General features: G+C 38.7%; 1 protein-coding gene across 1 annotated transcript; it reads left to right on the top strand.

Annotated features, from left to right (window-relative positions):
* Positions 1-242: 242 nt before the first annotated feature.
* Positions 243-10908, top strand: LOC121369801 (toll-like receptor 4). Its single transcript, XM_041494875.1, has 3 exons — positions 243-365; positions 5214-5305; positions 8415-10908. Exons 1-3 carry the CDS (start codon positions 243-245, stop codon positions 10906-10908), a joined length of 2709 nt encoding a protein of 902 aa, XP_041350809.1.
* The last annotated feature ends 751 nt before the right edge of the window (positions 10909-11659 follow it).

The following is an 11659-nucleotide window of genomic DNA, read 5'->3' as shown; positions in this document are numbered from 1 at the left end:
ATTGATTACTTTTTTTTATAAATATATGCTAATACCTTCTTTTTTTAATTTATTAAATAGGTTTTAACAGGCTATTAACTTGATCGGTTAACTATTACATATAATAAAAAAAGATAGCCTGGCCGATACTCAGGGACATCCGTTTAACGATTTAGTGGTTACCCGGATGCCCCTGAGGCTTATATAGCAATGGCTTTGTCATCCGTATAGGTGACGCGTCCTTCCGGATGTTATGCGTACGAATGCTGGAGGAACTCTCTGTGGAAACCTCCGGAAGTTACTTCAACTACAAGAACTTTCTTCCCCAACTCAACAAGCTGTATGATACGTTTCCACCAACTTCACCGGGCGGCGACTGGCGGGCTGTTCATCATCATTCCTTCATCTTCCTTCCCTTCATTCCCTTCCTGCCTTCCCTAGCATCATCTTCATAGTTAACCGCCCTTACCTGCTGTATGCATAACTTGGGGGGTGGTCGGGATGGGGGGGGGGGGCGCCGTGGTAGGGTGCTATTTTGGGTGCGGTAGGGCGTAGGCGGTTTCGGCCGATAGAATGCCTGTTAGGAGGCCTCCCTCCCCCGGCACTTCCGCCACATGGAAATCCGGACCAGCTAACTTGGGCTTACCTGCCTGTTGGACCGTTGACTGGATTGGGCGCGAGGCTACGCCCTTTGTGAACCCTTATCCGGCTCTAAATAACTAGTTAAATATTATTTTTTTTAGAAATATTTAAATATATTAATTATATTAATATTTTATGTTTAGACGAGCCCGACTGAAAACTGCACCAGCTAAGTTAATGTTTAAAATCCATATCCTGGCATATTATTATTATTTATGGTGCATTTGAATTAATTATTTTATTAATTAATTGTCCCTCCCCCCCCCCCCCCCCCCCCCCCCCCCCCCCCCCCCCCCCCCCCCCCCCATTACTCTTTTGGATTATAGTCTTACCATCAAAATTGATTACTAAATTGTCCCCAACATCTCAACTGCTTCCCCCTCCACCCTCCCGCCCCGGAACCAGCCACTGGCGATGTCAGAGACTGGATCCAAGGTCGGCGTGCTTAAACCTTTAAGGATGTGGGCACGTTAATAGAGTTCCCAATCCCAAACCGAAATATCGCCCTCCTGCCCCGGAACCAGCCACTGGCGATGTCAGAGACTGGATCCGAGGTCGGCGTGCCTGAAGCTTTAAGGATGTGAGCACGTTAATAGAGTTCCCAATCCCAAACCGAAATATCGTTCTGCTTTAACTTTACAACAACGAGTAGAAGTTTTTCAGGAAGTCGGAGAAACATCGTTTAAGTGCTAGAAAGATAGCAGAGTAATTTGGAGTGGGTCGTGTGCAAATTGACAACATTTTAAAAAGGAAAGCAGATATTATATTAAATGATATGGAGGCAAACGTACTAAATTTGGTTTTAATAAATACAATTACATGTACTTTTATTATTTGTCTTCGCATTGAGCAGTTTTTATCAGTTTCCAACATTGATTTATCAGACATTTTGGAAACGCCTTCATATTTTATTTTGCCACCTTGGTGTATCAAACCACCAAAAATTGTATTCGATCTTGTGCATCTAAAAAAAGATCGCAGTTATTTATAAACAACATTTCATGGAAATCCAAGAGAGGTACTGTGATTACATTCCTGTTTACACAGACGGATCACGGGATGGGAATTCTGTGGCTTGTGCTACAGTTTTTCCATCAGACGCAATAATTTCCATGAGATTGCCCGATTCAGCATCAATCTTTACTGCTGAAATTTGCGCAATCATTAAAGCCCTGGAACAGATTAAGGATTCATGTGCATCCAAGTATATTATTTTTACAGACTCACTTTCGTGTCTCCAAGCTCTACAGTACATGAAATTGGAGCATCCCTTAGTTGGGATGGTGATACGAAAGTGTGTCTTTTTATCAATTGCCAATAAAGATGTTATATTTTGTTGGGTACCCAGCCATGTTGATATTAAGGGTAGCGAAAAGGCAGATGTTGCTGCCAAGTCTGCTTTGAACTTGCCCCGTGTCCATGTTGGTGTCCCCTACAGTGATTTTAAATTTCATATTAACCAATGTATCTTTTCGACTTGGCAAGATGATTGGGACGGTGCGGTTGCGAATAAGCTTCACTATGTCAAGGCAGTCCTGGGAGAGTGGCAGTCATCCTACAGGTGGTGCAGAAAGGATGAAGTAGTCTTATGCCGTGCCCGCATCGGCCATACATATTTGACGCATTCATTTATTTCAAAGAAGGACCCTCCTCCTCAGTGTGAACACTGTCAGTGTACACTGACTGTGCGGCACATTTTGGTGGAGTGTGATCATCTCAAGCCGACGAGAAATGATATATTTGGCAACAGAAATGTTTTGGAATCGTTTAAATACCATCCAATGTTAATTGTAAAGTTTTTAAAACACTTTGACTTCTATACAAAATTTTAAGATGTACTTAACTTGATTTTATATATTGTATTATACGTTCCCGCCACAGCTCCTTACACTGTGGTTTTCATTAACTATATATAAATAATATGTTCATATACTTACCATTTGTGACACCCAATAGCCGATATGCATTTTTGTGCTGGGGTGTCGTTAAAAAAAAATTCATTCATTCATTCATTTATTATTTTGTGTTGTTTTTCTTTTCTTGGGGGTATTAACAAAGGACATCAAACTGTTACAACAGTTAATAATGAGATTTTATAGTGAAATATGTTAGGGTTTCGATTGAATATTTTGGGACCTCTATATAAAGGCCACCTGTCTATAACGGCCATTTTCTGTTGGTCCCTTGAGTGGTTGTTATATACAAGTTCGACTTGCACCGACCAGTGATCCATAACTGGTTCAACAAAGGCCATGGTTTATGCTATCCTGCCTGTGGGAAGCGCAAGTAAAGGAGCCCTTGCTGCCTGTCGTAAAAGAGTAGCCTATGTGGCGACAGCGGGTTTCCTCTAAAAATGACCACATGTTTGACGTTCAATAGCCGATGATAAGATAAAAAATCAATGTGCTCTAGTGGCGTCGTTAAATCAAACAAACGTTACTTTTTTACTGTTTTACTGTGTTTTGGATATGCCCAAATTAAAATTAATTTTTAAAACATTTAAGCAAATTATTTTGTCTTTAAGAACACACTATGTACCAACTAGGCATTCTACATTATTTGAAATTGTCCTGTCACTGTCCACGTTGTTCCTTGTGGAATTTTAAACATCCTCAACTCTTACTGTGCTTGCATATACACAAATTAGAAATTAAATTTTAAATCATTTAAGGAAATAATTTTGTTTAAAACCACAGGCCTCCCTACTACTCACACCATGTTCCAACTAGGAATTCTACATTTAATCTCGATCTTTTGTATATAATTGAAAACAATTTGTTTTTAAATTGTCCTAGCTGTCATCATGGCGACTAAATCTTGTAATGCATAGCCATTTTTATTACAGTATCTCATCAAGTGGGTGGCACCTATAGAATTACATTAACAAAGTTAAAATTAAAGTCGCAAACCTAGTTTAAACCCGCGAAAATGGACACTAAGTTTAGTTAAACCTAGAAACCTGTAACACATTTAGAAATACCGTAGACATGTATGTATATATATATATATATATATATATATATATATATATATATATATATATATATATACATGCATGCATGCATATATATATATTATATATATATATATTAATTAATTATTCATATTATATATAGACTGCTGGAACGGGGTTACTCTGATCTAACAAAGCCAGCAGGCGGAAATAACATTTATGTCACTAAAGAAACAGCTAGATTGCTGTCTTCTTTATTAATTAACAAACAATTACTAATAATCAATCAAAACAAATTAATACTACTTTAAAGTGATAAGACACGTGATTAGTTACATTTCGTAAAAGTCATGTCGTCTGTTATAGCAAGACAATAATTTTATTCTCTTAAGACTGCACCGAAAACAGAAACACAAACAAACACAAACAGTTTTAACGAGCGACCGCGAATGAGCCTCTTCTTGAACATGCCTAAGTTTCCGGGATTTCCTGACCCTCTCGACAGACAGCATCGTCCCATTCAAACGAAACATCGTAACCGTAAACATCTACTGACACAGCTTACTTATAAAGATCTGGCAATCCGGTGTTGCGATAATTTATTACTATTAATTTATAAATTATTATGTAAACACTTACATACTGATCTCAAGAATAATGAACTTTCTTGTCGGGAACAAGTCTCACAACATCGCGTTCTAACAGTATTCAAAACATATTTAGTAGGCCGACTCTGTGGACTTCGTCTTTTACATGACCAGTGTGACTGTGTGTTCTTGATATACGATATATACACGTGGAATTGTCAGCTCTTTATTCTGGTGAAAATGAGGTGAGTCATTATGTTCGATGTGTTGTACAGTGCTATCCATCTTCATATCCAGAATATATTTTCCCTAGGATCATGACTCGAACTAGCCCTAACATATCAATAAGGAGAGGGCTAGAGGTTGCTCCGCTAGACTCCAACACCTCTAGCTTTGCACACATGCCTCTTTCAGAAATGTTCACGCGTTGTCCTTTAACCAGTATTTATCACCCATTAAAGGCTTTTGTTGGAGATATCGCTGGCACTATAATTTGCGATATCTCCTGCGATATTCTCTTAGGAGATATTGCTTCTTAGTTAACGAGTCTACCGCTGCCAACTATAGTGAAATTCAACCCACGTATAGGTTAGAAGGCATGAAGACGTTTGTTCAGAAATAAACAGGGGCGTAAGTAGTTCATCAACATTAACCTCGAGTGCAAGCGCGAGCACAATCACTTCTTGCACTTGCGCTCGAGGTTAATCTTGATTAACTAGCAAGTAAGGTGATCATAGTGCTAAGATCGCTTCGTGAAACGGAGCCTTGGTGTCACAGCTCAAAATAGTCTAAACATTGAATACATTGGTAACAAGCTGTAATTTTCAGTAGCCTTAGCGTATGATAAAACAGATATAAAAAAATTACCGCAAATCCACGGAGAGCTAACTCTGGAATTCAAGATGGCGTACAAAATGTCCACTTGTATCTGTTTTATCATATCTCTGCAAACAGAAATGCAAACATTTGTTTTCAGATTCAAGCAATGGTGGGCACTGCAGCAGTCAATATGTCCAATGTAAACCACATTTTTATGGCTTTGTCACTTTTAGCTTGTTACCAGTTTTGTTCAGGTTTGGGACTCCTTTAAGCTATTATTCCTGGCCTATCCTCCATCAACTGGGGCCTGTCAGGAATTTCAAAAGTAAGTAAGTAACCCATAGTTGTTTCAATTCATGATGACACGCCTGTATGACTTCTGAGCCAGGATTGATAGAAGCTTATGAATTAACCAGTTGTGCAGTATCATGCTTGGTTATCGTTCAATCGACCTATTATATGTCAAAATGTCTTGCACCCCCACCCCGGAACACACACACATGCACACACACACATACACACACACACACACACACACACCTTGGACAACTTCCTGCTGACGCCCATGACGACAGAAAGTGAATAATAAACCGTTCTCAGGTATCGATATATTGCCGTGATACCTGTTTCTGTATGAGTGACTTGTCCGTTTCTGGAATGGGGTAGATATCACAAGATGATACACCCACAGTAGTGGAAACTGTCCTCTCTGTTGCCTCTGACACTTTGTTCAACATGGTATAATCCGCGGGTGCAATGAAGATGGTTGTTGGATCATGGCATGAGACTTGGAGTGTTATGCATCTCAATGTGCACCAAATGCAAGAGTGAAACCTGCAACAATACTAGACCTGCATTGTTGGATAATGATGAAGATAAGAAATAAAGAAATGTTTTATTTAACGACGCACTCAACACATTTTATTTACGGTTATATGACATCAGACATATGGTTAAGGACCACACAGATTTTGAGAGGAAACCCGCTGTCGCCACTACATGGGCTACTATTTCCGATTAGCAGCAAGGGATCTTTTATTTGCGCTTCCCACAGGCAGGATAGCACAAACCATGGCCTTTGTTGAACCAGTTATGGATCACTGGTCGGTGCAAGTGGTTTACACCTACCCATTGAGCCTTGTGGAACACTCACTCAGGGTTTGGAGTCGGTATCTGGATTAAAAATCCCATGCCTCGACTGGGATCCGAACCCAGTACCTACCAGCCTGTAGACCGATGGCCTAACCACGACGCCACCGAGGCCGGTGATGAAGATAAAGACACTGCACCAACATTATTGAATTTTGATGTAAATGATGAAGATCAAAACGATAACCAAATACCGCATAGTGAATTTATAAGCTTCCATGAAAACTGGCTTAGAAGTCGTATGGGCTTGTCAGTATAATTGAAACAACTGAAGGCTGCTTACTTTCGTTTAAAATTCCCTGTAGATCCCATTTAGTGAAGAATAGGTCGGGAGTAATAGCTGAAAATAGTCCCAAACTTGAACACAATTGGTAACACGCTGACATTTGCAAAGTTGTAAGCATTGTGGTTAGTATTGACCGCCGTAGTTGCCACACATTTTAATTTTTGAGATTTCGGTTTTTCAGTTCAGATAATTAATTATTTCATGGTATTGCTTGTGGCCGAAAACCTATGTTTAGACACTTTATTTGCATTTGTCCTATATTTGGTTGCAAAAATATGATAAAATAAATAACAGCGGCCATTTTGGACGCCATCATGAATTTGAGAGTTAACTCTTTCGATACGTGTTTATCATATTATTTTGAAAATTTCAGCTTGTTACCATTTTTATCCAGGTTTGACCCAATGCTCCTGGCTTATTCCTCAAAACAATAGTCTATTTTAATAATGATTTCAATATTATTTTAGAAGAATGTAAAGCTATTTCTGAAACCGACCACCTAATGTGGGATAACATACATTAAAACACCTACGCAAACCCTAACTCAGCGTATCTGAACTAAATTCACAACGGTGGAACTCCAGATAAACGCAGTGCATACGTGTATAATAGTTACTTAAATATCAGAGGTACAATTTACACTCCATAAAAAACATTGGAACAAAAGTATTCATCCGGCGTTCAGTTTAATGACGTTTCCAGTTGAGAGAGGTAAACTTAAGTGTTTAAAGGTGCTAATTTCTAATTGCTAAGGAAACTAATTTCAATATAAAATTTTATATAAAATTCGTTTCAAGACGAAAAAAACGTGATGGTATAGCCATAAAATCTGTTTATACTAGTATACAGTTTATTACTACACTTTTACCCCTGCTTTTTAATGTTAAAATAGACAAACAAGTTCGCCTATTGCATAAATAGTCTCACCCGATATGTTTAGAATTTGTATGCTCCCGAATAACACTACCAAAGGCGAAGTGTAATTGGTTGATATTTAAATTGTTATTTATAGATGAAATGTCACCTGGACATGGGAGTCCACGCAATGCTGTTAGATCTACTGGTAGACCAGTATAGCTAATTTTAATCAGATTGCATAATTCAGATTTAGAGAGGGCCCGGTGTTAGTTCATTCATTCATTCATTCATTCATTGATTTCAACTTATTTTCGTGCTTATATCCAATTAAGGTTCAAACACGCTGTTCTGGGCACACACTTCAGCTATCTGAGCTGTCTGTCCAGGACAGTGGATTAGTTGTTTGTTGTTAGTGGTTAGTGAGAGAGAAGAGGGTGTAGTGGTCTTACACTTACCCACTGAGTCGTTAAAGCTCGCTCTGGGTGGGAGCCGGTACCGGGCTGCGAACCTTGTACCTACCAACTTTATGTCCGGTGACAAAACCCACATTATCTTCAATAAACGGTTATATAAATACACTGAAAACTTTTGTAGCACACTTCTGACGTCATTATAGAAGCTATAGCAGCTGCTGTAAAATTGACATGATTCAGCGTCATTGTAGCTGACCTCAATGAAAGTTATTAACATCGGTTGTGAACAGTGGTCGCAATAATAGGAAACGTCTTTCACTATTCTAAGGATTTAGCCCAGTCGGTTGAGTACTCGCTTGAGGTGTTTCCGTCACAGGAGCGAACCACCTCTATAGATCTATTCAACTAATTGGTTATTTATGTTCCAACCAGTGCACCACAAGTGGTCAGAGGCCGTGGTATGTGTTTTCCTGTCTGTGGGAAAGTGCATATAAAAAATCCCTTGCTGCATTTGGAAAAGTGTAGCGGGTTTCCTATGATGACTACGAGTCAGAATTATCAAAAGTTTCACATCCAATAGCCAATGATTAATAAATCAATGTGCTCTAGTAGTGTCATTGAACAAAAACAAACTTTAACTTTAACTGACCTTCTGTGATACTATTTGCTGTACTGTTACCTCAAGTAAAACGGTTAGAAAACTAATTTTATTCTGTTTTCTTTTTCAGTTTCAAAGTAATCTTAGTGACACTACTGACGATCCCAGTTCTGATTTTATCACAAGATGAAATAAGTGTTCCCGCAGCGAAGAGGCTTTCGACAACATCTCAGTCTAGCCTGGCTTGCAGTGTAATCAAGTCAGTTGCCAACTGCTCTAACCGAGGACTGCCAGACGTACCCACCACACTTCCGGCAACAATAACCGTCCTTCTGATGGACCATAACAACTTGAAGAATCTGACATCGAAAAAAATCGCTAGGTTTGAAAATCTCACTCATTTAGATATTTCTCATAACATAATTAACCAAGTGGCGGATGATTCCTTTCATGGCTTAACACATCTCCAGTGTTTGCACATGGAAGGGAATGATGTTCAGTGTCCTGGTCAGGCTCTGTCTGTTTTTCACTCACTGGAGGAACTCTGTTTAGATGGAAGTCCCAATATGACATTTGGTGAACATTTTCAAAACTTGACGAAACTGACCTCTTTGAGTTTGTCCGGACATGAAGGTCGGTGCAATATAACTAATATTTTCAACAACACCTTTGAATATGTTCCATATCTAAACAAATTAGATTTATCATTGTGCGGTTTAAATAATATAGAAACTGGAGCATTCTTGCCTTTAAAAAACATTGAAGAACTGGACATATCGGATAACGACAATCTACTGTTCAAAAATTTCCAAAGCGCTACGTATGGACTGACAAACTCCTCAATTCGAGTCCTGAAGGCATACGCTATCGTTGCTAAAGAGTGCATCTGTAACATACTAAAAGGTGAACACACACAGCATTTGAAGACGACAAAATTGGAAACATTATACTTTGATCACAATCGTGTAGAATATGTTATGCCAGAAGCTTTATCGAATTTGCCACCTACGCTATGGTACATCTCTGCACGATACAACAGCTTTTCAAACACCCCATACTTCACAGAACTGTCATGGATAAAAGGTGTTACTCATTTGTATTTGGGAAATGACGAGTCAAAACCGTTTCCAGTTATACCATTTCTACAGAAACCGAAACACGTGAACCCGGCTCAGTGCTCAATGAATACTAACACTGGTTGTCAGCCTTATCGTAAACCAACACCTGAATATACTTCACACTTCTTATGTCCCTCGCATTATGCCACAGACAATGACATACAGGTACCACCGCATCTGCAGGTATTGCACGTTACATGCGCACAGATGGATTTTGACCTCACATGGATACAAGTGAGTCCTAACAACATAACACGACTAAAGCTAAATTGCAACTTGCTAGCAAATTGGATTGGTCCCGTGAAAGGTCTGGAACAACTGACATATCTTGACCTTTCCAACAATATAGCTAGAAATACCTCGACAACTTTCTTCCGAAGCTTTCCAAAGCTTAAAGTACTCAATATTTCTTTTAACTTAATTGGCTCTGTTATGAACATGGCAAATATGTCACACATATTTGATGGATTAACATCTCTCGAGGTTCTGGATATGTCGTTAAATGATATACATGGTATTCCAGATAATATATTTCATGACTTGGTGTCTGTTAAGATGGTAAATCTCTCGAACAACGCAATATACCTGGACTTCCCTCTTAGGGTAGTTCACATGAAAAAACTTCAGATATTGGATCTTACAAATAACAAGGTACGGTGGTTTTCTAAAGTACTAATGACAGACTTAGACACATTGGCTGAATTTAAGAACATAACAATTCATTTGATACGGAACCCTATTTCATGCACTTGCAATAATTTAGACTTTCTCAATTGGATATGGTCATCGAAGGTCCATTTCGTTGAAATCGGCAATTACACTTGTGCCTTTGGAAACAAGACGTTTAGTTCAATGGGCGCGTTTAAAGATGTTATCACTACATTGCAGAAGGAATGCTCAAACAATCTTACACTAATCCTCGGCTCAGTGTTCGGTGGTATACTTGCACTGGTCATTGTGAGCGGAGCAACAGCGTACAGGTACCGGTGGAATTTGCGCTACTGGTACTACGTTGCTAGACTGAGATTAAGAAGTGATTTGCTGCTGGATGAGGAATGTGATTCGTTTACTTTTTCTGCTTTCGTTTCCCATGCAGACGAAGATGAAGATTTTGTTGTGAACGAAATGATAAATCGTCTCGAAACGGAAGATTCTGGATTAAATCTTAACATACATAACCGAGATTTCATGCCTGGACAAGAAATAGCATCAAATATTTTGTCTGCAATTCAAGGAAGCAAAAAGACTGTTGTTGTTTTGTCCAGACACTTCCTGGAAAGTTACTGGTGTATGTACGAATTGCAAATGGCAAACATGGAAAGCATAAAAACTGGACGGGACGTTTTGATCATTATCATGTTTGAAGATATTTCAACAAGGAAAATACCCAAGGAAGTCTTGTATCATCTGAAAACAGATTCCTACATTACGTATCCCCATAACAGAGACGAGGGTCAAATTGATCTGTTTTGGAGGCGACTTATTGTAGCAATTAAAAACACATGAAATGGAATACATGTGGAAAATAAGTGAACGTCGCTGGAAACGACGGTCAGTTACGTGTTAACGTTATGCCTATGACTCTTACGATTGTACCTTACGTGCTGCCCAACATCGATGCACAGATGTCGTGCTCTCTTAGAGTCACATACTATCGTAATCTACAAAAGAATCACATTTGTCTGCTCTGAAGATGTCTCAAAAAGAATGAATGAATTAATGAATAAATTAATGTTTAACGACACCCCAGCACGAAAAATACGTCGGCTATTGGGTGTCAAACTATGGTAATGCAAATAAATAAAGTGATGATCAACATCAATATAAAAATTCAAGACTTAAACAAAAACAGTGTAAAGAACTGTGCAAAAAAACAAATATCACAGAATTTTACGGATACTGAATTTTACTCAAAACTTCAATTTTGTGCTGTATTGGCCATTCTCAAAGAGAATGTTACACCCCTGCACCACGGTGAGGTTACAGCACACGCTGTATATTATTATTAATTTTTATTATTATTATTAATTTTTTTTGGTGTTCATAAAAATCAGCATTGTCATTATAATCAAGCTAAAACGTTTACCACGCATGCATACATACATACACACATACACATATCTGACAGAAACAGAACATACGTACACACACAATATAAAAACAAACTCTTAGCTATGGCCATTGAATCTGTCGTGCAATCAAACAGACGGTATATCACATCAACTTGTGCTGTGAATGAATGACACTGGATGTTGAA

This window comes from Gigantopelta aegis, chromosome 4 (genome assembly GCF_016097555.1).
Source record: "Gigantopelta aegis isolate Gae_Host chromosome 4, Gae_host_genome, whole genome shotgun sequence".
Taxonomy (NCBI): Eukaryota; Metazoa; Mollusca; class Gastropoda; order Neomphalida; family Peltospiridae; genus Gigantopelta; species Gigantopelta aegis.
The sequence above is the reverse complement of the archived record's forward strand: the minus strand, read 5'-3'. Positions and strand labels throughout refer to the sequence as shown.